General features: G+C 43.4%; 1 protein-coding gene across 2 annotated transcripts in view; it reads right to left on the bottom strand.

Annotated features, from left to right (window-relative positions):
- The window catches only part of BRINP1 (BMP/retinoic acid inducible neural specific 1), a 171689-nt gene that overhangs the window by 37810 nt on the left and 106655 nt on the right, over positions 1–27224 (bottom strand). For both annotated transcript variants that reach the window (XM_035015957.1, XM_035015958.1), the window contains exons 3-5: positions 26550–26740; positions 18781–18950; positions 15440–15545 (exon numbers count right to left, since the gene is read on the bottom strand). In XM_035015957.1, coding sequence (XP_034871848.1) covers positions 15440–15545; positions 18781–18950; positions 26550–26740 — 467 coding nt within the window. The remainder of the gene's footprint in view (positions 1–15439; positions 15546–18780; positions 18951–26549; positions 26741–27224) is intronic.

Here is a 27224-nt window from a genome sequence, read left to right as displayed (position 1 = left end):
TAAGCTTCTTCACACAAATCATGATAAAAACCAACCCTGATTATCTATAAAACTCTGTGCTACCTACCCGATCCCTCGATCAGCTGATGTCTGCAAATTCTTCTCTATTTCCCATTTCCTTGCTACACTCTGCCACACCCCCACACCCCCGCCACTGCCCCGCACACGTAGAAAGTTCTCTCCTGCTCAGATTTTGCCTCCAGCTCTTATTAACTGCAGGACGTTGGGAAGCTAACATCAAGAGGCTTAACGTCTCTGCTTCTGTTTCCTCATTAAAGCTTCCATGGTAGGGTCCATGTAAAAATCAAATAAACCATTTTGTATCTTGACTCTGCTGGTATCTTCTGGCTGGAAATTTCTAATTCACAGAACTCTTCACCTCAAAAGGGTGAACTTTTCTGTATGTAAATGGTACCTCCATGAACTGGAAAACAAAATTAGATAACACACGGAAATCTCTTAGTTTAGGATAGTTGTTGGACTAATGTCACTTCTTGTCCTCACCCTGTCTTCTATTGCTTTCCCTGGGGGTCTTTGGAAATCTCAGGCATCTCCTCCTTTGGTAACTAAAAACACCTTGCACACAGCTCAGATTCTAACAGAACACCTATCACACCACATTACGTGTGTTTATGTTCACGTTCCTCCTGGTCTGCGATCTCCTTGAATGCCAGAGGCAGTGCACCTCGTTCATGTTCCATTTCCCTGTCAGCCAGCACATTAGTGGGTTCCCAGGAAATATGTTTGAATGAAGGCGAATTGAGACAGAACGTGTTTCAGAGAGGACTGTGGTTCTCTGCCCTATGGCTCGCATGCCCCACCTCTCTACAGCCGTCCTTCCTGAGTAGGACCTGTATCATCTTGCCCAACATTGTAGCTTAAAATCTAAAGCTATTTCAACTTTGACTCAGGACTGGAAAGAACAGGGGCTCAGAAGCATCTGAGAAAAAAAAAAAAAAAAAAGGCAACACAGAGCCAAAAAACATCCTAGGAGAACAATGATGCTAAATGTCCTGACTACTAATTTTAGCACATATTCTGTTCAGGATCCACTGCTACACATTATGACTCTTAAGAACTGTGACTGTTCCTTATATTTCTTTGCATTCTTTGCAAGATATCAAGCACAGTGCTAGATCATAGTGGGTGTGCAAAAATAAAGGTGCTCAATCCAGCAACTGTTAGTAAAGTCCGTTTTCACTCACCAGTTTATTGAAACAGGTGCTGAACTTGATGGTAGAGATACAGAAACTAAGACGGTTTTCTGATCTCAAGGAGCTCCAGTTGGGAACAAGATACATAAATATAAAATTACAGTAAGGTGCACAAATAAATATACACAAGTTTCAGTAGAAGGAAAAAAGAACCCTCTACTTTTTTAAGAGTAAAGGAGTCTGGAAAAGTTATTTTGGACAGGGTTGAACCCAAATGGCATGAATAGTCCAGCATTTGCCAAGTTGTATGCTACAGAGCCATAGATCTGCAAATGTAACCAAGATCAAAAACATTCAGGAAACTCTGTATTTAATCTACCTCTTGAGACTCATAATACACATTAGCACAGTTAAGGCACTGAGAAGTCCTGCAGTAAATAAGTATGGTTTATGCTGTTTAATCCAATGTTTCAGTATTATTGAGCTTTTGTTAAGTTACTGCGTGGTAACAACCTCAAAATTACAGTGGCTTACAACCACAAAGGTTTATTTCTTGCTCGTGTTTTATGTTGGCTGGGCTTTGGCTCTATTCCAGATGTCTTCTTCATTTTCTTTCTTCCAAATTTTTATTTAAGTTCTAGTTAGTTAACTTATAGTATAGTATTGGCTTCAAGAGTAGAATTTAGTGATTCAGCTCTTACATACAACACCCAGTGCTCATCACACTAAGTGCCCTCCTTGGGGTGCCTGGGTGGCTCAGTCGTTAAGTGTCTGCCTTTGGCTCCGGTCATGATCCCGGGGTCCTGGGATCGAGCCCCGCATCGGGCTCCCTGCTCTGCGGGAAGCCTGCTTCTCCCTCTCCCACTCCCCCTGCTTGTGTTCCCTGTCTCCCTGTGTCTCTCTCTGTCAAATAAATAAATAAAATCTTAAAAAAAAATAAGTGCCCTCCTTAGTGCTCATCACTCATTTAGCCTACGCCCCCACCTCCTTCCAACAACCCGGTTTGTTCTTTATAGTTAAGAGTCTCTTATGGTTTTTCTCCTTCTCTTTCCTTTCTTTTTCCCCTTCCCACACATTCATCTGTTTTGTTTCCTAAATTCCACATATGAGTGAAATCATATATTTGTCTTTCTCTAATTCACTTAGCACTATACTTTCTAGCGCCATCCCTGTCATTGCAAATGGCAAGATTTCATTCCTTTTGATGGCTGAGTAATATTCCATTATATATATATACATACATACCACACCTTCCTTCCTTCCTTCCTTCCTTCCTTTCTTTCTTTCTTTCTTTCTTTCTTTCTTTCTTTCTTTCTTTCTTTCTTTCTTTCTTTCTTTCTTTCTTTCTTTCTTCCTTTCTTTCTTTGACAGAGGGGAGAGAGACAGCGAGAGAGGGAACACAAGCAGGGGGAGTGGGAGAGGGAGAAGCAGGCTTCCCGTGGAGCAGGGAGCCCGATGTGGGGCTCGATCCCAGGACCCTGTGATCATGACCTGAGCCGAAGGCAGCCGCTTAACAACTGAGCCACCCAGGCGGCCCCACATATGACATCTTATTTATCCATTCATCAGTCAATGGAAACTTGGGTTCTTTCCATAGTATGGCTATTGTTAATAATGCTGCTATAAACATTGGGCTACATGTGCCCCTTCAAATCAGTATTTTTGTATCCTTTGGGTAAATACCTACTAGTACATTGCTGGGTCATGGAGTAGCTCTAGTTTTAATTTTCTGAGGAACCTCCACACTGTTTTCCAGAGCAGCTGCACCAGCTTGCATTCCCACCAACAGCGTAAGAAGGTTCCCCTTTCTCCACATCCTCACCAATATGTTTTTTCCTGTGTTGTTCATTTTAGCCATTCTGACTGGTGTGTGGTGGTGTCTCATTGTGACTTTGAGTTGTATTTCCTCTAGACTCAAAGGAGCAGCTTTGCTGAGGTGCATGCCATTATCATACAGAAGGAAAAGAGCAAAAGCCATGCCAGACAATGTCTCCTCAAGTGTCTGCTAAGATGGAGCATGGGATATGTTCTTCTACATTCTATTGGAAAAACAAACCAAGTGGCCAAGTCCAGTGCCAACTAGCTGGGAGGTATACATCTCCCACAGGGAGCACCGGTGGTCACATGGCAGTGTATTGTCATATATAATCCTCTTAGGGGAGAGAACAATGGAGTCATGCAATCTACCATAAGATAAACTTATTTTTGCACCAAACTTTTTTTTTTTAATTCAATTACTATATGATCCAACAATTCCATTCTTAAGGTATATAGCCAAAAGAATTGAAGGCAGGTATTCAAACAAAAACTTGTACATAAATGCTCATAGCAGCACTATTCATGAGAGTCAAAAAGTAGAGACAATCTACATGTTCATCAACCCATGAATAGACAAACAAAATGTGGTATATCTATGCAATCAAATATTAACTCAGCCATAAAAGAACAAAGTACTGATACATGCTACAGTATGGATGAACCTCGAAAGCATTTTGCTAAATAAAAGGAAGCCAGGCACCAAAAAAACCACATATTATGTTATTCTATTTATATAAAATATCCAGAAAAGGCAAATCCACAGAGACAGAAAGCAGACTAGTTGCCTGCAGCTGGAAGGTAGGGGCAGAAGGTGAAGAATGACTGCTTCATGGATACAGAATTTGTATTTGAAATGGTGAGAAAGTTCTGGAACTAGAGAGTAGTGTCCGTTGCACAATATTGTGAGTCTACTTCATGTCCCTTAATGAACTGTGCATTTTAAAATGGTTATGATGTTGACCTTTATGTAATACATATTTACCCCAATAAAAAACCGAGATTCCAAATAAATTGATTTGACAGTTCCAATTACTTTAAATCAGTACATATTTATTGAACACCTATTATGAGCTAAGCACTGAACTAAAGAGAAGTGAATAATGAACGCATTACAAAGGGTGTGGTTTCTACTCTCAGGGATGTTAATTACAAGTTAGTAGTGGTATGTCTGATTGTGCACATTAAGACAAGGTAGGCTGTATCTGGAAAACAGTAATCAACGATGAAGGCACATGGAAAGTGCTGTGTTTGCTGTGCCAAAAGAGAGCTTAATTCTGACCAAGATGCATTGTGACAAAAAAATAAGGATTGATTTAATAAGCTTAAAAAATAAGCAGGTACCCTATCTACATGGAATCCATGCATTAATTTTCAAGGGTGGTTTATTTAGGTTTGGGGCATCCTGATGCCTGATTTCTGCCCCACCGATGAGACCAACAAGAAATCGAATGGGACATGGCTGTTAAAGTAGACCAGATCACCACACTGACTATTTATCAGTCAGGATTTCCCTGCTGTGTACTCAGCCACAGGTCTATTCGAAAGGTATAGACCCACATGCTAAGAGATGAGTCCTCATGTCACTTCTCTCAATACCAGCTTCGATCCCATCAGAATTTCCACCTCTTCCTGTACAAGTGTGAGTCTTTAGTTTACTGAATGATTCCAGACGTCCCCGGGTCAGAGGTAGCATTGGTATATATATTGCAAGGCCTTAGTCATCTCTGCTCCAGGGGTATTTGATCCTTCCTGGTTCTGGGTCTTTTTGAGAGCACGAGAATAGCTATAGAAATGGCATACCAACAAACGTATACAAGTTAGCAAGTAATTTGAGGAAAATCATAGACTTTCCAAAGTGAAGAGCAGAACCTTATAAGCACATAGGGCTATGGATCTATTTGCTCTATTAGAAATCATGATTCTGATTTATAGGTTTCAGGTTGAGAAACAATATGGTTTGAGAGCACTGACATTGAGTGGATCTGGGTTCAAATCCCTGTTCTGCCACCTACAAGATGGTTACTTAACTTCTGTGAGCCTCAATTTCCAAATCTGAAAAATGGGCCTTCGTTGAAGTTTACAGGAGATACTGATATAAAGAATAAAGAAATGAGCTCTTCCCCTGGCACATGAGAATTATGCAGTGCATCGTAAGTGTAATGATTATTTTATTTATTTATTTATTTTTTTTTTTAAGATTTTTATTTATTTGTTTAACACAGAGAGAGCACAGTAGGCAGAGCAGCAGACAGAGGGAGAGGGAGAAGCAGGCTCTCCGCCGAGCAGGGAGCCCGATGCGGGGCTCGATCCCAGGACCCTGGGATCATGACCTGAGCCGAAGGCAGCCGCTTAACAACTGAGCCACCCAGGCGCCCCATGTAATGATTATTTTATATGAGACCTATTGGCTTTTAGGTCAGGTGCTTTCTACATGTTTTCCAATTAAATGTAGAGCAATGGCCCTGGGGCAGGGGGGTTTTTATTCCTGTTTTGTGCATCAGAAGACCTAGAGAAGCTCAGGGAATTAACAAGTCCAAGGTCTCATCACCCCAAGTCTGCCTTCCGGATCCTCCCTATTCTATCTGTTTCTGATTGAGTCTATAATTGGTATCTTCAATCCACTTCTTAAGAGGAACTCCGGTTCTCCCCACAAGGCTGAGAACAGAGTGCTTATTGGCACCTAAAGGAAAACCAGTATTTGGATGCAGCCAACTGGGTAGAAGTCGGAAGCCCCCTCAGTCATAAAGACACTGCTCTTTAATTCAGCAGGCTGTACAGACAGAGCCACGGTAAGGCAGAAACACCGATTCCCAGCAGTGCCTCCCAGGAGGCCCCGCTAATCAAACAAGAAGGGCCCTCATCACAAGCCACTGCCTGTCCCTGGGCTGATTCTGCTGAGGACTCACCCCAAAGCTGGGGACTGGAGCGGGCACTGGCAACAATCCCTCAGCGTTCCACCCCGGGGTCCCAAGGCCACATGGAGTGATGGGGGGGCGGTGTAGTACAGAGGGGGCTTTATGAAAAAGAGACCTAATCATGTCCTGCCCCCTCGTCCTCTACTATTGCAGTTGGGCAGGGACTTATTCCCATTCTCCCCACATCTAGAAATGTGTTGTGCTGCCTCAGAGCTCCCTAGAGAGGTAAAGAAGCCTTGGAGCCCAGGCGACAAGGAATCAAAAGCCAGAGGAACCTTGGGAAAGTGATTTTACCTCTCCAAGTCTCGATTTCTCCATCTGTATAATGGGGAGCATGATCCCTACCTCACAGTTGATGGGAGGGCTGAACCAGCTAATGGGTATAAGCACAATGCCTAAGAGGGAAAAGCAGCTCAAAACAATGTTAAACATTTCGACACCCTGTTCCTCTGTTTCTACTACTTGTCGTGGGATGAGTTTGAAAATAATCCTCTTTACTCCATTGATGATGCCCAGCTACTGAGGAAAGGGATGGTGGACTGTGCTTGTCTTCCTCAGCCTCCTCCTCCCGCTCACCCTGTGCTCCTTCCTTTACTCTCTTCTGCTCTTCCTCCTCCTCTCTCAAGTCCCTTCCCCTCTTCCTCTCCCACTCCTCCATCCTCTCCTCTGCCCTCTTCCTTCTTTCTCTCCCTCCTTTCCTCTAAGTCCCCCTCCTTCTATGGCTACTTGAGCACCAGTCATAAGAAAACACTGAACTGAGCAAATACATATGGAGTTCCTACATCCATGGCACTGTTGAATAGAACAAAAAGCAAAGTTGGCAAGGCAAAAAAATCCCTTTTCTAAAGAAGCCGATCTAATCTAATAGAGATAAAAACCGAAGCCCAGATGAATATGTTGTAAGGTGAATAAAAACAAATAAATCATGCCATAGAAGAGGTCTTAAAAGAGGCTTTTCAAAGGAGGTGGCGTTTGGAAGATTAAGGGACATAACTCTTGCCTTAAAGATGTAATATCCGATGCGGTAGAAAAGGCGCATGCGCTTTTGAAGAATGCTGTCTATGCACGTGAAAAGATGCCTATAATGAAATGTAAGAAATTCTATAGGCCTGGAGTAAAGATATGAGTGTGTGTTGGATGGTGGGATATGACAAAGACAAGAAGACAGGCAAGAGTTTGAATATGTTGCCTGAGTGCACGAGTGATAGGAGCTAGAGCCTAGTCTGGAAGGAGCTAAGGTTTCAAGCTGACACACAGGAAAAGAGAACAAAGAAGGTAGGGGAAGAGGGGGGGAGGAGAAAATGATCTGAAACCAACAAGTGAAATGCACCATTTGATTATCAGGGTATGAGGAGAAGACTCTCAAAGCACAACAGTCTCCTCTGGAAGAGCAGAGGCTAGATGATGCCTGGTTATACCATTCCTTCATCCCATAGCCCTCACTGCCTACCCTCCCATCTTCTAAAGATCTTTGCCTCCCTCCTGTCCATTTTTCTCTTTTGGAAACTGAGATGGGGCTAGTGTTCTCACTCCTGTTTCATTAAGAAAAACATCACATGCCAGTGAATCTAAGGTACCGTTCATTGTAAACATATCACTCGTTTATGGACATTGAGAAAAATCAATGCCTGTCAATACCCTGCCAATTAAACCATGACACACCATCAGTTATAGGAAACATTCCAATTTCAGAGAGATTAAAGTCTGAAAAAATCATGCAACTGATATCTACGAAAAGTAATCAGAAGTAAAGTACGTGAAAATGCCCCCGAACATCACATCTGTGATGCACCCAAATACTCTCCGTTTCCTCTTTCCTGTGGATGAGCTGCCAGGCACTCTTTTCTAAGGCAAATAATCCCAGCCATACACAAGACCCTACTCATTCTTGCCTGTTCAACTATGACCCTAAAAGAATCCCTCTTGTTCAGATAATCAATGTTTCCCTCTCTGAAGAATAATTCCCATCAGCATATAGAAGTTTTGTGGCTTCTTTGTTAAAAAAGAAGAAAAGTTCACGGACTCGCCATCGCCTTCTGCCACTGTGACATTTGTTGGATTTCCTCTGTAGCGTCTCTACATCCCCTTCACTTCCTCTCTTCCCATTCTCTACTGAACTCATTCTCCTCAGGCTTTCACTACCATAATTCCACTGAAAGATCCCTGTCAAATTTACCAACGACCTCCGTGCTGCTTAATCCACGACTCAGTTGTCAGTCCCCATCTTAATCATCCCATCCACAGCATTTGACACAGTTGACCACAATCTCCTGGTTGAGGAACACTCTTTACTTGGCTTCCAGGATAGCATAGTCTCATCACTCCCTTTCTGCCTTCCTGGCCACTTCTTAGCTTCCTTTTCTTGTTCCTCATTATCATCCCATTATCCCAACCCTTCAGTATGAAATTCCCCATGGCTCAGTAACTGAATTCCCTCTTTTTGTTTTTATCTCCCCTCTTCTCCAAAGTCATCTTACCCAATCTCACATCCTTAAATATCATCTCTATGCTAATTTATATTTCTAGTTCTCCCCCCAATCCCAACTTGCCAAGTGCCCACTCAGCATCTGCATTTGTACGTCTAATAGACTTCTCAAACTTGGTTCACCCAACTCCTCATGTCTTATCAAAGGTGATCTCTCCCACAGTCTTCACCGTATCAGTAGAGCGATTCCATCACTGCAGTTGCTCAGGCCAAACTTTGGGATCATCCTTTGCTTCTCTCTTTTTCTCGCAAGCCTTTCTCAGTCCACTACCAAATAATGTCAGCACTACTTAAAAATGTACCCACAATGCAATCACTTCTCAAAACCTGCATCACCGCTATCATGGTCCCTGCCACCATTTTTGTCTCACCTTGGTAAACACAATAGACCCCAAACTGGGCTCCTTTCTTGTGTTCTTGCCCTCTCTACAGTCTTTTCCACACAGCAGTCATAGTGATTCATTTAAAATGTAAGTCAGGTCAGGCTACTCCACTGCCTGAATTTGTAATGGCTTCTCATTTCATCCAGAGTCAAGTCTGAAGTCTTTTTCCATGGTCTACAAATTTCTACATGACCTGTTCCTTCACCATCTCTTTGATTGTGAAGAAAATATATTTCTTTGTTTACTTGTTTATCGTCTGCTCCCCTAACACCCACACACTAAATATAAACTCCCAAATGACGGAGACTTAGCTTATTCACGGCTATATATCCAGCTCTTAAAACAATATCTGACATGTAGTTGATAGTCAATAAATATTGCTAAATGAATGAATGTATGAATGAATAAATTTATGGATCATCCTAGATTTCAGCAAAATATTCTCTCTGCATCCCTTTCCACATCAGTGAGCTACTAAGGCATAGCTCTGCTCTCCGTATACCTCACCAGATGGATACTAGACATGACAATGTCAGCAAAACACTCAATGGGCTTCTTGGAGAGAGAAGGATAAAAATAAGAAGTTATCACTATGCCATTAGCGTTATTATTACCAGTTTGGCTGTTGCTGTTTGGACTACTAATAGCCTGTGATCACTTCTACAATCCTGTCGTTCTCTTTCTAGTGTCCTCCAATCCTCTTCTTTTCTTTTTCCTCTTTCCTTCTACCTTTGCCCTGTTTCGCGAACAGCTGAGGAAACGCCACAAGGTGAATGCCATTGGAGTGCCATTCACATCATCCTCGACCCACCAAAATAAACCTCTGCAGAATCTCCCCTCCCAGCCTCCTTCAGCGGAATTAGCAGAGGACAGAGGAAGACAGAACACTAGCATTTTGAGAAGGAAGAGCTCTGAAGGCAGACTGTCAGGTTAAATGTCAAGCTCAATCACTTACCGAGTGACCTCTCTCACCCACGTCCTCACCTACAAAGTAGGGGTGTTTATTTACGCCTTCCCCGTAGGAATGGTGTGGGGCTTAAAAATGTAACAAATGTAATTCTATGATGTAATTCAATGTAAGTTAAGGTAAATAAAAACCAACAAATAAATATGAATATAATACAAATAAATTCACACAGTCCCCGGCACATAAGGAAACACTGGATAAATATTAGCTATTATTATTCCCGACTCCTCTGCCCTCAGTCCATGCAGCTGTCTTCTAGCTGGGCTGGACCACCTCCTGCTCTTTATGTCTCTGCCTTATTCATGTCTTCTCTTTGCAGAGGATGTCAAGATGGAGCACATTATTAAATAAATGTTTAATAGATGCATATTCTATGCACAGAAATGTATACATATAAATCATGTGTGTACAGCACTATGAATTTTCACAAAGTAAACACACTGTGTGCTGCCATCCAGATCAAGAAGCAGAACATTATAAATACCTCCAGAAATCTCTCCCGTCTCCTGTTAGTCCCTTATTCTTCCTCCCCAATAGTTAATGCCCTCTGAGCTTCTAAAACAATGCATTTGTTTTTACTGTTTTGACCTGTATAGAAATGGAATCATCACAGCATGGGCAGTTTTCTGTCCGGTTTCTTTGACTCAATGTCATGTTCATTAGATACTTCCATGTTGTTGCAGAGAAGTTTATTTTCTCCCATTTCTGTATTGTAGCCTATCATATGAATCCATCTTCTTCTTGATGGGCAACTGGGGGCTCTTTCCATTTGGAGGCTATTTTGAATAAAGCTGCTATGAACATTCACCTTTTTTGGTGAACATAGGTCCCATTTCTGTTGGGCACATTCCCAAGAATTGTAATTTCTGGGTCACAGGACAAGGACATATTGAGGTTTTAGTAGATACTGCCAAAAGAGTTTTCCAAAGTGTTTGTACTAATGTATTCTCCCACAAGCAATGTGTGTAAGTTTCCACTATTCCACACCATCACTCCTTGATATTGTCAGTGTTTTTCTTTTGAACTATACTGATGGCTGGGTTAGAATACTGAATTGTGGCTTTAATTTACATTTTCTGAGAGCTAGAAAAACTCATCACCTTTTCAAATGTTTATCTGCCATTTTAATAGTCTTGTTTGTGAAATGCCTGTTCATGTCTTTTACCCATTTTCTTGTCTTACTGGATTGTCTGCCTCTTTCTTGTTGGTTTTAGGAGTTATTTATATATTTTGCATAAGGTTCTTTGTCAGACACACATAACACAAATATTTCCTTCTACTCTGAAGCTTATATTTTCATTCAATGAATAGCAGCGTCTGATGAACAGAAATTCTTAATTTTAATGTGGTTCAATGTATCAATCCTTTTCTTTATACTTAGTGCTTCTTGTACCCTATTGAATAAATATCAGCCAATCCAAAAGTCATGAGATAGTCTTCTGTCTTATATTTAAGAAGCTTTTGTTTTGTTTTACCTTCCACCAAGAGAGTATTATTCTTTCTCAGATATTTTTTTTTCTATGACTCCTCTACCTAACCAGTCTGAGTGAATTATTCCCTTTCCTAAATCTCCATAATGGTATGCATTATTTTTATTATCTCTATTATATTATATATTACCTTGAATCTTATGTATTTCTCTGCCCTTCTTCTCTATCTCATCCCCATACTCCATTCACCAGATTATCCAGATTCTTCCCGGTCTTCTCATTAAATTCTGGACATGATGCCTGCTAAGTAACTCTAAAACTGGTCTATTTCTCTCAACCCCTGTGCTACCTTCATGGTCTGAATCTGTGACATCTCATCTCAAGTGCTGCAATAGCCCCTCACTGGTCACCCACCACCAATCTATCCCCGTCTAAGTAATTGACTACATGACATCCAGAGTGATCTTCCAAAAATATCAACAGCCCTTTCACGGTGCCCATTACCTTCAAATTAGTGTTCAAGTCATTAATGTGATGCAGAGGCCTTCCAGGATCTGAAGGATTGTTTGGCTTTTCCCACCATTGGTGTCTCTGCTTTAACCTCTTGAGACATTTTCATTTCCTCCTGTGCTCCTTTATAAAGACCTTGTCTGCCTCCATATCCACACCCCTGTCTCCTCTTCATCCTCCAGTTCTCATCCTATGCATCTTCTCTGATTCCCTAGTAGGTTAAGTCTCCATATTGTCTGGTACCAGGAAGCCCCAGAATTTTCCTCCATTACAATTCCTTATGCCTATTATTGTTTGTTTAAGCCCATCTTCTCTGATAGAATGTATACTTCCTTGGGACACGAACTGTGTCTGTCTTGTTCACCACCATCTCTTATGCCTAGTTCAATGCCAACATGGGTTCTTAAAAAATATGTCTATCTATATAGATATATAGATATGTCTGTAGATATCTATATATACATATATACTTGCTGAATTAAGTTGAACTGATTGTTACTTATATTCTCAGGGATTAGCATTGGATTCGGCACATAGTCAAGCTCTATAAAGGTTTGGTGATTCACTGTCTTTATAAAACCCTAGAATCAGTAATGAAAAGGACTTTAAGACCACCTACTTCAACTACCCAACCCAATAGAATGATGATTAAATAATATCTATAACAGGGGCGCCTGGGTGGCTCACTTGGTTAAGTGTCTGCCTTTGGCTCAGGTCATGATCCCAGGGTCCTGGGATCGAGCCCCACATCAGGCTCCCTGCTTGCCAAGGAGCCTGTTTCTCCCTCTGCCTGCCAATCCCCCTGCTTGCGTGCTCTCTCTCTCTGACAAATAAATAAATAAATAAAATCTTTTAAAAAAATCTCTACAACACTTCTACCAGATGCCATTTACTTATAACTCTCTGAAACCAGAGAGTCACTACACACTTCAGCAGGCCATTGCAGGTTTGGGCATGAATGTGCACTGGAAGATCTATTTTATACTGAGTTTAAACTGAGATCTATCTCATCCCAGTTAAAAACTGGGATCCTTGTCATTTCCTGCAAGCAGATCAGGTTTGGCTCATTTTATTCACATTAATGAATTTGACTATCTTTTGCAAAACAGCCCTTGAGGTATCTGCAGACAAATCCTATTGCCCCAAGTCAACCGTCTTGAACTATTCATCATAAGACAGCCTTCTTCAGGTGCACTGTAGTTTCTTAGTCCCCGTCTTGAATTGGGATGCCCAGACTTGGACCCAATTCTCCAGGTGTGCTCTAACCAATCTAGAATAGGACAAGGATGTCACCCCTTTTTGGTGGACAACATACTTCTAATAATGTAATCAGTGGTGGACCTGGGTTTTGGAGGACTGAGGCTTCTACTGTAATTGCTTATTGAGAAAGGAATTCCAAAATAAGATGTGGAAGTGAATATTTAGAATGAAAAAAGGTGGGGACACAGAAGGTGGGGGAGGCCTGGACCTTAAGCTTCATTAGTTTCATGGTAAATCAGCCTCTAAACATCCCTAAGATCTTAATAACTTCCTGGTAACATCTTGTTAATCCCTTCTAAATTTACTCCAATTATAATTCACAGGTCTCTCCACTGCCAACATGCACAGCAGGGTTATCAAGTGCAGGCTGGAGCCAAGCTTCCCAGCCTCAGATACTGCTCTCACTTCACAAGGTCACCACACATAGCATAGGAACTGAGAAGTTGAAAATCCTGGCACACTCAAGGCAGATCGGTCTTTCTTATCTACTTTCTTGTCAGGTTATTACCAAACCCACCGTCTACTCTTCTCTCCACTAAAGTGGACAGGGTTAGTCTGCACGTGTTTGAGGTTTTTGTTGTGTTGTGTCTTCTTTGAACACTAAGCCACTTTCTTGGCCTGAATTTCCTGGAGGGATTTTTGTTCAGTGCTCCCAAGTGACACTACCAAGCCCTCCCTGTGCCATTTTCCAACCATCTTCTATAACAGGAGTATGAATCAAAGGGTTGCCAAGGAACTGGAATATAAAAGTCATATTAGGTTCTGCTTAGCTCCACCTGCCAATCTCAACTCTACTTTCCTCCCACTGACATTCAGAATCACCTTTATCAGATACCTTTCTAGAAGGTCACATTTTTAGTCTGCTCTAAGTTAAAGCATGCCATTTTTTTTCCTAACTATAAAGTTAATACATGATCATTGTAGAAAAGTTAGAAAAAGAACTGGAAGCCTAAAATAAATCATCTGCAACCTCACCATCCAGAGGTAACCTCTTTTAACATCTCGGCATCTTTCCTTGCAATATTATTTCCCTTATCCTTTCACATTGTTGAGATCATGCCATACATTCGGTCAGAAACTACCCATTTTTATTTATTTATTTATTTATTTATTTATTAAAGATTTTACTTATTTATTTGACGGAGAGAAACACAGCGAGAGAGAGAACACAAGCAGGGGGAGTGGGGGAGGGAGAAGCAGGCTTCCCGCCGAGCAGGGAGCCCGATGCGGCGTTCGATCCAAAGACCCTGGGACCATGACCTGAGCCGAAAGCAGACACTTAACGACTGAGCCACCCAGGCGCCCCAGAAACTACCCATTTTTAAATGAACACCAGATCAAATCACTTTCATATATTCTTGGAAATTCTTATACATAACATTTTCGTACCCGATATTGTATGGATGCTACGTAATTTGTGCAGTCCCCTCATGTGGAAAATTCAGATCTTTACATTTTTTTTTTGCTATTATAAACTATGCTTTTTAAAACAGCACTATCTGTACTCAAAGCCTTGTATGTTTTCTCCTGTAATCTCCTCACTTCTTTATGATGAATTAATAAGGGTAAAATTACTATTTCAAAGAGTATATTTTCCTTCAGGTCATGAGTATATATGAAGCGCCTAACAGGGACCTGACGTAAAAAAAGACATTAAACAAATATACATGTTTATATATATCAACAAAGTAATCCCATGATTGTTGCATTCTGGCTAGCAGTGACTGAGTATCTGTCTCTGTACATCCAGGCAGCACTGAGGGTTCCCATTCATAAACTCTGCTAAAAGCACACACACACAGACACAAACACATATGTATGTGTCCACTGAAGACCACAGATGATTACCGAATAAGGAGAAGGAAGGTTACACAGAACTAACAATGCTGTAGACTGCCCTATAGTTCTTATAATTCAAATAACATCTGCCAAAATACATTGAAAATCAAACACAATAATATAGGAAATTCTGACGGTACGATATGAAACTTTAATATATATTAGTTCTGGAGCATCTATAAATAACACTGTTTAGACATTTTCATCAAAATAATCGGACAGAGCTCACATTTTCATACTTCATATCTGAAAACTAATTAATAACCATGACTTTAATGCCCTGTATATGTTAAAAGTTTAAAAAGGCATCGTATCTTGTCTTCATTTCCATATTCCTACTTTTTTTTTTTTTAAAGATTTTTATTTATTTATTTTGAGACAGAGAGAATGAGAGACAGAGAGCATGAGAGGGAGGAGGGTCAGAGGGAGAAGCAGACCCCCCTCTGAGCAGGGAGCCCGATGCGGGACTCGATCCCGGGACTCCAGGATCACGACCTGAGCCAAAGGCAGTCGCTTAACCAACTGAGCCACCCAGGCGCCCCTCCATATTCCTAGTTTTGATCGGTTTCTCTGTCTTTCATCTTCTTCTCCATTCTCCCTCCACATCATGCCTCCTCTAAACCCTGAGTCTCTCCTCCCCCTCCACCCTCTGGTCTCAAATTTCCAGGGCCATCCTACCTTGAAGATGCAGTTTGCTCTCCGTGCTTTGCAGAAGGACGGAACTCACAGAGTCCAGATTGTCATAGCTGTTACAGCCCAGAGGCCCGGTGCGTGTCTCTGTGACCTGGAGTGGACATCGAGAGTGACAGGTGTGAGACAGCTGCCCTTGTTAGAGACTTGTGAGACAGGGCCCTGCGGAGTCAGCCCTCGGCAGAGTAGAGCCGGCAGAGAAAGTGTCCTGGCCTGAGCCAACGGCACCTTGCCTGTGCCCAGGCCACCTTTGGGCTACCACCAAACGGACGTCGCGGTAGCAGGGCAATCAAGTTCACAGACTGGAGACATTCCCTGGCTCTCACTTCGCAAGGTCACTCTAAGTATGATACGAATTAACGAGTTGAAGCACCACAGCATATTTCAAAAGCCCGCCCTTCACAATCAGGAGAATCCGCGTTAAATACTAACGGGGCCATGAATTTGCTGGGTGACCTACGAAAGTCACTCAACCTCTCTAAGCTTCTGTGACCCGAGGCTAGTAAATCCTTTCCAGGAAAGTTGGGCGACGAGACTTGATGGGTAGAAGTGCCTGACATGTGGCTTATGTCCAAACATGGGTACCGTATTACCCCAAATCTCAGAATCGGTCACAAGTACATACGCATTATTAGGCAAGAACAGTAACATTATCCCCATTTTATTTTTTTTATTTTTTTTTTAAGATTTTTTTTTTAATTTTTTTTATTTATTTATTTGAGACAGAGAGAATGAGAGAGAGAGAGCACATGAGAGGGGGGAGGGTCAGAGGGAGAAGCAGACTCCCCGCCGAGCAGGGAGCCCGACGTGGGACTCGATCCCGGGACTCCAGGATCATGACCTGAGCCGAAGGCAGTCGCTTGACCAACTGAGCCACCCAGGCGCCCACATTATCCCCATTTTCTAAAAGACGTGTTTCATAACCTTGAAGTAGGCATGGTTTAGGATAAAAAGAGGTTTCTCATCCCTTTCGCCTTGACTTCCCATGACTTAACACAATCGTTTACCGGGTGGTTTTGAGGTTTGCATCCAACTATAAAGACACAGCATCGGTGGTTTTGTGACCTGTAAGACGGTATCCAAATGCCAGCTGTGCCTTCCTCCAGCTGGGAAACCTTGTGTCAGTAACTTTCCCTCTCTCAGCCTCAACGTACCCTCTACAAAATCCCCTTACCCACCTCAGTAGGTAAAGAGATCCTATTTGGGGAGTGGTTAGCACTTGGGAAACAGTATATAAATGGAGGATTAGTAGGTTTTGGTTTTTAAGCAATTTATTCTTTTTTGGTACACAATCCTAACATAGTTGTTATTGAACGAGACTCAAAACTACCAATCCATTTTGCTAAGGAGATCCTGGGAAAGAAAGCTACGGGCAGAACTTCCTCACCTGGGGTCAGTTGCTGGTATTAAACACGACGGGCAGTGAGACAACTCTAGCCAGCTGGGTCTTGAGGTATCAAGAAATGGCAAGAGAAACCCAAGTCCCAGACCGAGTGGGGAAGACAGTGGTCATCAAAGAATGGCTTCTTGACTTTCTCTGAGAAATTCCTTGTAAGGAGGCAGGCTGTACTTCCAGGATGCACAAAAGATTATCTTCTGACAGAGCTTCAATATCTCAATTCCACATCCCGTCCAGGGGCGGGAGAGAACCATTTGGTGATAATGAAAACCAGGCCTTTGCTTCACTCAGACTCTGATGGCTTCATAAAGGTCTGTCTCTCTGTGCAGAGTTCACTAACAACATAATCCCCCCCGCCCAACAGAGGCGATTCTTCTTGGATAAGCTGGCTCTTTGTTTGTCGATCTGATTTATTTCTCTCTTTCCTACCTCCCTCCTCAGTAACTCACTCCCACATTTTTTCTCTTCCCTTGGTCAGTTTCTAACTCATCTGCCCCTGTCTCCCTCAATCCTTCCCCCCTCCCCCCCATCCCCGGCCCCACACACACTTTTTCCCTAGAGGTATTTTTGAAAGTCTTAGTATAAGGGTAGGTCTGTACTTAATTCAGAAGAAATGAGATCGAAGAATTGAGGAGTAGAATGCAGGTATAATCGGATTTCAGAAAATGTGCAAAATATCTGCACTGAAACCGTGAGAAAAACTAATCCTTTATATCAAAAATTCCTCCCTAGTTCTCTTTAGAAAGGTAATCCCTGAATTTATTGCACTTAAAATAGAACCTTTTTTTTTTAAGTGTCTGTGCTCTGAGGCACTGAATTACAAGTCTAGAGCTGCTCTATTCAATGTGGCTATTTAAATGAAAATCAATTAAGATGAAATAAACTTTATAAATTTAGGTCCTCGGTAGCCACATTTCAAGTGCTCCACAAGCCCATGTGACTAATGGCTACTGCCTTGGCCACAGATATAGGGCACCCTCCACCATCTGGGAAGGGTATTATATTGGATAGTGTTGGTGCTGAGGGGTATGGGTCAGCACATGACTGCCCTTTTTTGTAAATAAAACTTTTATTGGCACAGAGTCACGCCCACTTGTTTGCATATTGTCCGTGGCTGATTTTTGTGGTACAGCTGTAGAGTTGCATTGTGGCAACCTCAACCATATGACCTGCAAAGCCTGAAATTTTTATTATCTGGCCTTTACAGAAATAGCTGACCCCTGGTCCAGTGAGTAGAATTCTAGTCCCTGTTAGGGTACTCCAGCTGTCTAACCCTGAACAAAAAAGTCTTTAGCTCTTGGACTTCAGTTTTCCCATCTGTAAAATGGGGGGTGGTGAATAATGGGATGGAAAACACAAGTGTTTAACAAATTACTGATCTGGGCATCAGCAATCTGACTCTTGCCAGCTCTAGGTCCTTGTAAAAATCATTTACCCACTGTAGCCTCAGGTTTTTTTTGGTTTTTTTTGTTTTTTTATTCATGAGAGACAGAGCGAGAGAGAAAGGCAGAGGGAGAAACAGGCTCCCAAGGAGCAGGGAGCCCGATGCGGGACTCGATCCCAGGACCCTGGGATCATGACCTGAGCCGAAGGCAGACGCTTAACCATCTGAGCCACCCAGGCGCCCCTCAGGTTTTTTTTGACCTAGAAAGGGAACCTAAAAATCAATGAGAAGATTGTTGATAATTACGCCATGACCGTAGCCAGGGCCGCCCCAGCAAATCAGTACATGTGGTCACCCTAATGGCAGTGCTCATGATCTTATAGGGCCTTTGACCACATCAGTCAGAGTGGCTGGCAGGGGGTACTGTTAGTGTTAGCTTCATGGGTATGAAGCCAGGACTGCATCTGCCCATCGGCCATCAGAATACCTGACACGTGCAGTATTGTTGTCTTCAGAATCATCCACCCAATCCGCCCTCAAGCCTACCTTGATTGCTCCAGTTGATATCTGGATCTCATGGAGCCTCCTCATGGTGCCATCACGGTCGACAAAGTAGGATGACGCAAGTTGGTGCAGAGCTTCAACACTTTGAGTGGCATTCCCTGACTTCCTGTCGAGGCGACTTTTGTCCATGTACATGGTCAAGGCCTCCTCCCCTGCATGGAAAAGGAAAGAAGTTCAGGGAGCCTATCGAGCTTTGGGGTGGGAGGAAAGGCTCCAGAGCCTGACTGCTGACAATAGCCTTGACCTTCCCACTACTTTTGCCCAAATTCCCTTCTGCCTCTGAAAATCAAGAGCATGGTGAAAGAGAAATAGTCCAGAAGTGGCTTTAAGCACCAAGCTCTAGGAGGACAAGGATCATGGGAAGACTCTCAGTTGTCAAGTCCAACCTCTACCAGTCCACCATATAGTTCTCACCAGCATCCTCTCCTTGAGGCTCAGTCTCTCCTTCTGTAAAATGATAGATTTGTCCTAGACACTCCTTTCCTCCTCCTGTTGTCTCCGCCTCATCCAGTTCCCCCCCACCCACCCCCGTTTCCTATTCTCGCCTTCCTTCCTCTTTCCCTTTCTCTCCTTCTCCTGCTGTTGCCCTCTCCTAGACAGACAGATGAATGGACAGATGAGTGGATGGATGGCTAAAGAGGCAGATAGATATGAGAGAGAGAGAGAGAGATGAGACATTCTTTAAAGACAGATACGGATAGACAGGGAAAACTGGGTGACTGAAAAAGGGAAAGAACTAAATTGTGGGATGAGAGAAGTCAGACACCGTCCACATGACCAGTACCTTATCCCTTGCCCAAAGCCCAGTGCCTGGCATATAGTAGATAGTAAATACTTAATACATCAATGTTTTTTAGTTCAATCAATAAATATTCTCATTACCTACATGAACCAGGCACTGTGGTTCTGTGAGCACAATGCACAGACAGGAAGCTGCGTCTGGGGGTGGGGAGGGAAGGTGGCAAGAAAGTCAGGTATAGAGAGGGAGATTAGAGAGGAAGAAGGAGAGTGTGGGGTGGAGAAAAAGAGAGCGAGAGGTGAATGCACAGACTCACATATTTTATTCCATTAAGTTTTCTTTCATAACAGGTACATAGATTACTAACAGTACTAACTTCTGGTCCCTTTCATTTGGGATAACAAGATGTTTCATCAGAACTTCAGAAAGGGAAGTCCAGAAATGCCTACTAAACAGGTGTGATCATTACACGTCATCTGGTTTCACCTTCTACTAACTGTGAACTTGGGGATGTTTCTTAACCTCTCTGTTCTTCAGTCTATTCGTTAACAAAATTAGGGGAAGAATGGCACCTACTCCATAGAGTGATTCAGAAGAATAAATTAATGAATACTTGTCAAGTCCCTACAGCAGGGTCCGGTGAGCGTCGTCATCAAACTCATTTCGAGTCGTAGTAAAAAGCAGTCTCTGGAGCAGGACTGCCTGGTCTGCACCAGCTGTATGAAGAGTCACTCACCCTCCCCACGCTTCCGTTTCTCCAGGTGCAAAACTGGGGGCAGGGCTGTCCTGGGATTACATTAGCCAACTGCAGAAAGTACCTGAACCCAGCCTGCCACATACATGGGAGTGTTAATGACCATTACTTGACTACTGTAAAGTATCAGTTGTATGAGATTTATCCTTCTATCTACTCAACCCAAGAAAATAGGATAGTCAGAAAACAACATTGTCAATACTGTCTGATGGCAAAAATCTGATCCCTAAGATCACCAAAATGTCTTTAGAATATTAATTGCTTTTCGAGTTGAAGAGAAAAAAAAAAAAAACAATTTGCTTTCGGAAGGATAGTGATTATCCTAGGCAGGGTGCACAGCCCTGACCCACAGACTAATTCCTGTGCCTCAGATCCCTCCATGACTGCTTCTAGAACTCAGTTCCATTGCTGTTCAGTTTAACACATGCAACCTCCAGTCTGTCTGTTCACTGCCATGTCCCTCCATGAGTTCCAGCCAAACCATTCTTTCCATCTCCATGATTTATTCTTGCTGATTTTCCTCCCCTGGACAATCTTCAAACGCTTCTCTCTGCTTAGAATGCCATTCTGGGAGCGCCGGGGTGGCTCAGTTGGTTAAGCATCTGCCTTCGGCTCAAGTCATGATCCCAGAATCCTGGGATAGAGCCCCACATAGGGCTCCCTGCTCAGCGGGGAGTCTGCTTCTCCCTCTCCCTCTGCCTGCTACTCTGCCTACTTGTGCTCTCTATCTCTCTGTCAAATAAATAAAATCTTAAAAAAAAAAAAAAATGCCATTCTGTTCCTCTCCTATCTGACCGCTGAATTCCTATCCAGCTTTTGTCTCTTTCTCTTACCCTTCCTCCTCTGTCCTTGACCTGGCATACTCCTATACGCTCCTCAGAACCCAGTGAGCCATCATCTTTCTGGCAAGCTTGCCCAACCGTACCCTCACCCTGAGAGAGATGTAATCACCTTCCCTCTATGACTCTCTACCTTGTCCATTCAATTTAGCTCAGCATGCATGTGTTGAGGAGTTTGGCGGGCACTGGGGTGACAAATGGATAACATACTGTCCCTGTTTCAGACTCACTGAGTGACTACAAGTATGCTGTAGTCAAGTGTGGCTCTTGGGCACTTGAAATGTGGCTAGCCTAAATGGAGACGCACTGTAGGTGTAAACTACACAGTAGATTTCCAACATCTGAAAACATAAAATATTGTATAAAATACTTCAATAAAAGTTTATCCTGTTGATTACACATGGAAAAGCTAATGTTTGGAATATATTATGTTAAATAAAATGTATTGTTAACATTGATTCTCCCCTTTTTCTTTTTACTTTTAAAGACGTGGTTGTGAGAAAAATCTAAAACGGCATATGCGGCTCACTTATATTGCTAGTGGACAATGCTGGTGCAGGGAGACAGAGATGCGAGGGAGCATTTCCGTATACTAGACGGAGAGCAAAGGGAGAAGGACACAGAGAGTGGAACGTAGCCCAGAAAGAAGGGTGCCTGCATCCCTGCTAGGAAGGTGGACTACAAGACGCTGATGCTCTGGTCCCTCCAGCTGCATACCCCGTCACTCTCCCCAGGTATGCTCCATCCTGCACAAGTGCACCCTATTTTCTCATGGGGGGGACTCTTATTTTCTTTCTTTCTTTTTCCCCTTCCTGACTAACTTCTACTCTTCAGATGTCACCTAAGACAACACCTCCTCTGGGAAGCCTTCCCAGAATTCCCCACTCTTAAACTAGAGCAAGAGCTCTAACCATGTGCTCCCTGTCTCTTTCATTTCTCCAATGCATCACTTCCCACATTTCCTGGTGACTGCTTGCTTAATAGCCTGGCTCCCTCGCTAGAGGAGAATCGCTGTGAGGGCAGGGAGGAGGTAAGAGGCCTCCCTCATTCCACTGTCATGTGCTTTGCAAATGATCCGAGTATTTGTGGATGAATGAATATATATGGAAGTCAACCGAATCTACAATGTTGATTGAGTGACACATCAGCTTCAAGCCCTAGACTGAAATCTCCCCATGAGAAGATTCATCATCATCAAAATTAACTTTTGGGTCCCACATGCCTAGATATGAGTTCAGAGTAAGACACTCATGTTTGCACTTTCCCATGAAGTTTCACTGGTAATGCAGGAGGACATGATCTTCCGTCCTTCAGAATCCACAGTGACCTGAATAGATTTGGCTTAGAAAGGACTCCATGTACAATTAGACAAGGAATTCCAGGAGGGTGGGTGATGGCCTGGTGGAGCAAGGACTCTATAGATTTTGTACTGTTCCAACGCTTCACCTAGATCAGAAGAAGAAGAGATGTTCAGTTATTGTGGGATGGATGAATGGATGGATAGATGGATGGATGGGTGGATGGATGACTGAATGGCTAGCGGAGGGGTAAATGATTTGATATGTGAATATGTTAGAAGTTAGAGCCAGGAGGCAGAGGAAACAAATAATCCAAGTGTCAGTGCAGGCTCTCCATGGGGCCTGCGGAAGAGAAGGTGGAAGAGGCACAGCTCCCTTTGGACTGAAAACTGGCAGAAGCAAGCCTTAGATCAAGAGGGGTTAATGGGCTTCTTGCTGCATTATTAAGACTTAATTTCTTGTTTATTAAGAGAATGTTCTGTTGGGGCGCCTGGGTGGCTCAGTTGGTTGAGGGACTGCCTTTGGCTCAGGTCATGATCCTGGAGTCCCGGGATCAAGTCCCACATCGGGCTCCCTGCTCAGCGGCGGGTCTGCTTCTCCCTCTGACCCTCTTCCCTCTCATGTGCTCTCTCTCAAATAAATAAATAAAATATTAAAAAAAAAAAAAAGAATGTTCTGTTTAGAGTTGCTTTCCCATTTGGGCATTCCTGCAAATTGCCTCTTCACCCCACATAGGCCTTTCCTCCATCTCTCTGTCCTCCAGGGGATTCGCATCTCTCTCTGCACCACTTCTTTCAGAGGGGAACAAAGTGGGACTCAGACACATAGGGGATGGGGATGAGGCGGCAGCAGATCATTGGACCTTGTGAGTGTAGAGGGGATACTGCTCCTGGGTAAGGGAGGGGGAGGTCTGGATTTGGGGTCCCCTGGGGCATCCCTCCCCCCTCTTCTGAGTTCCTGTGACTTTATTCTCAGCCTTTCTCTTAGCCCAGGGGAGCTTTCCCAAAATGCAGGGTGGGGAATAATGAATATACACAAAAACATACACACAAGCACAAAAACATAAGCCCTCGTGCATAAATAGACATTCACGTAATTTACACGCATTCACATACATGTGCAACCTCACACGTGCATCTTATCCATACGCAGGAGTCCCACGTGTATACACGAGTGCGCTGCAGATGTATGTATGTCTGCATCCAGATTAACTCACATCTGGGTCTGGGGAGGCATCTGCGCACATCTGTCTGCAGAGGTAGGCATGCAGTCCCATGCAGGCCAACTTAATCATACGTATCACACAGACACCCAGACTCCAAGGTGTTTCCTTCGGAGGGATGGAGGGAAACTGCTATCCCTGTATTCCCGTGTGTCATTCTAGACCCCCAGTTCTCCCCCTTACCACCTCCCATGAGAAACATCATTCATATCAAGTCCATTAGGAGTTCAATCAATTTCACCAAAAACTTGAGGAGCCCATGGAGTGGGCATGTGTCGGCCCTCCTGTGAGCTGCACTTCTTCTTTCTCATTGCTTTTCCTTCCTCTTCTCTCTCCCTCAGGAGCCAAATACATGCATTAACTTGTCCTCCATGTGACAGTTTAGGATCATCTTTTGTTGTTTGAGCCTGACCTTAGGAACTCACCTGACACTTTGAACAGCTTATCAGAGCATTTCTTCTAAATGAACATGGTGTTCTTTGTAAGAAAAATTACAAATAACATGTTCTGCACCTCCTTGTATTTAGGCAGGAAAACGGGTATCCAGGTGAGAAAGTGAATTTCTCAAGGTCTCCTATTCACCTAGTGAGTGGTAGCAATGGGCTCGAATCCCAAATCCTCAAGCTCCTCAGCCCCACGAGATTACAATAATTATACTAAGAATAATGAAACACCACCAACAAGAGCGACAATCAGTTTGGTGCCCAACACTGTGCTCAGCACGTTTAATGCCACATTTTATTTAATTGTCATAATATGCACGTCTATATATACAAGAGGAAACCAAGGCTTAGGAAACCAAGGTCCTAAGTGGCGTGGACCAGGAGATAGGACTGGAACTAAGGCAGGTGAACTCCAGAGACTGCCCTTCCATTCACTGCAACTGACCCCATCCATCCCCTCCCCTTGCACGAGGCTCTCAAGAAACATTTTTCCATGAATGAGTGAAATCGTGATGGAAGAAGGACCCCATGTAGGGTCTATCTGGCACATTGGTGTTCAATGAACAGTAAATCTGTTCCCCTTCCTGCTCCCTACTCCTCCACCTTGAGGACTGAGGGAACATTTAGGGCCTGCTGTCCAACACTGGAACTCAATCCAAAGCTCTGCATATTTTAAAATGTTGTGCTGTAAAAACAGAAGAGGAACAAGGCTCTGTGAATAATTCACCACTTCGCCTTGGAGAAATTAAAAATATATTTCACAGCCAAAGAAAGAGCTTTGTCATTTGGGATTTCCAGGGACTCGGATAGAATGCAGCTTCTAACTGAAGAACGGAATTGGTCGCAATATATTTTTCTTTCTTTTTTTTTTTTATTCAAGTGAAATGGGAGGTGGAGAAGTTCAAAGAAAAAGGGGTACAGGTGAATGAAACGCTCAACGTGGAAATGATTTCGTCTTCACTTTACAACAGAATAGAATGTGTACTGCATGGTTTAACGTTCAAAGTCCTACTTAACTTAGTATTTGACTAGCAACAGGTGACAAATACACAATGGTTGGTTGATTTTGGAGTGGTTGGGGCGGGGGGAGTGAATGAATTGGTTAAAGAAATACTGATGTTGAGTCAAAAAAAAATGCAGGCTTTATGGACAGAAAACCTGAAGTTAAAAACTTTGGGTAAACTCTGTTTTGTTTTCTTTTGTTTTTCATTTAAAAAATAGAACTAAAAACAGAAACAAGAGAAACCCTTAGCTTTGTCACTCGCTAGCCATACCTCTAGCTAGACAGTGGAGATAATTGGACTTAACTTGCAGATTTTAAAGACCTACCGGCAATGGGCGAGGCTTACTGAGGGCAAATAATATACCAGCTTTTCTTATTGGTAGGATGGATGAATTTGCCCAACCAGCTTCTCCCTCGACACTCCCCACATTGTCAAATTCCTAATCTGGGCTTCCTCAAAGTGCATACTGTGTTCTCAGCCTCAAAAGCACGGCCACCTTCCGGGTCTCTCGCCGACTCCTGCCGAGCTAAAGAGCTGCTTCGCCCATGCTGCCTCCGGCTCATGGGGCTCACCCCTCCTCTCAAGGAGAGGATCGAACGTGATAATCATACCTCTGTCCACCTGCCCTGCCTCCATCAAGACACCAGTCTTGTTTAATCGGCAAGGGCCAAATCTAATGCAACCTAGCAGCTCTCTGAGCGGGAGACGCGGGGCTCCACCACCAAAGAGGCTGTCTCAGAATTTAGTGGCCCTGGTCATTGTGACAGAAAACTGATGTCCGAGGGCATGTAGCTCGTAATGTAAAACGATGCATGTAGGCAAGAACCAGAAGCATCAAAATATGCTAGTTTCTACCATATCCCCCCCTTTTAAAAAATTTATATCCTCCCTTTTATCCTCTCCTCCTCTTCTTCCTCCCTTAAAGATTGGTTGGACTTGATGGGGAGGGATGGGTAAGGCTAAGCAGGGCGCAGCAGTTAGCTTTCCTATTAACCTACTCCAAGCCCATGTAAGATACAAATAATACCCTCCTTGTAAAATGATAACCTCAAGTTATCAGTCCCTCCAGCAGACTTAAATAAACAAAGGCAATTCTCGAAGCAGCATCTGAAGCTTAATTATTTCCCCAGATTAGACCGCATTCCAAAGGAACTAATACAATAATCAGATTAAGAATCCCTGACGAATTGAGCTAATTCCAAGGCGAGGCCACAAAAGTTGTACTTCCACAAAAGTTAGTAAACTCAAGGTAGAGGGTCCCAGAGGAGGGCATCAAGTGCTCTACGGTGACCAGAGCCACCAAGACAATTTGGCTCATCTGCGACAGATGCTTCTGAGTGACTTACAGGGGAAGAGAAGTTAGTTTGGCTTTGATCCTAGGATACCCCGCCCGCCCCTCCAACCCAGGCCTAAAGTCATGACAAGGCTCTGGCCCAGCGGCTGCCGACCTACCTCCCAAGGTGGCAGAGATGAGGAGGTGGGTGCCGTACTTTTTGATGATGGTATCGATGAACTGCTGAGTGGTGGGTCTCCTGCCAAGCAGGCGGATGCTCCTTTGAAACTCCGGCATGAGGGGCACTGGATGGCGGACCAGGTCTCTCCTCTCGATGGCTGTGTTCCTCACCTTCCAACGGGCAAACTCCCTGGGTGAGAGAGAGGAGCAAGATGCCTCGATTTACCACTTCTACCCCCAAGGCAGAGTCCACCCAACCATCCCATTCAGGCATCGCTCCTTAAGGTGAGAAAGCGACAACGATTATTTTTAGTATTTGTCAAGTGATCTAGAGCCCTTAATTCTCTTCAACCACGCATGTTTACTGAGCACTGTTCTCATCACCGGGATATTGTGGTGAGCCAGACAGACACAGTCATGTTCTCATGTTGCTTACAGAGCATCAAGATACAGAGGTGATTGTTGCCTAGTTGCTTACCCATCTCTCCCACCAGACTGTGAATGACACCCCAGAGACAGGATCTTCTCTGGTACATGGTTCCTGTTACATGGCAGGACTCCTAAGAATGCCCCCTGGACGAATAAACAAATGAGTGGATGGAAGGAAGGAAGGGAGGGAGAGAGGGAGCAGAGGAAGGCTATTCACAGCAGGGAAGACCTAAAGCACAAAGCAA

This window comes from Mirounga leonina, unplaced genomic scaffold, assembly GCF_011800145.1.
Source record: "Mirounga leonina isolate KUSES-001 unplaced genomic scaffold, KU_Mleo_1.0 Mir_170, whole genome shotgun sequence".
Lineage (NCBI taxonomy): Eukaryota > Metazoa > Chordata > Mammalia > Carnivora > Phocidae > Mirounga > Mirounga leonina.
This window is presented reverse-complemented; position numbering and strand designations above follow the sequence as displayed.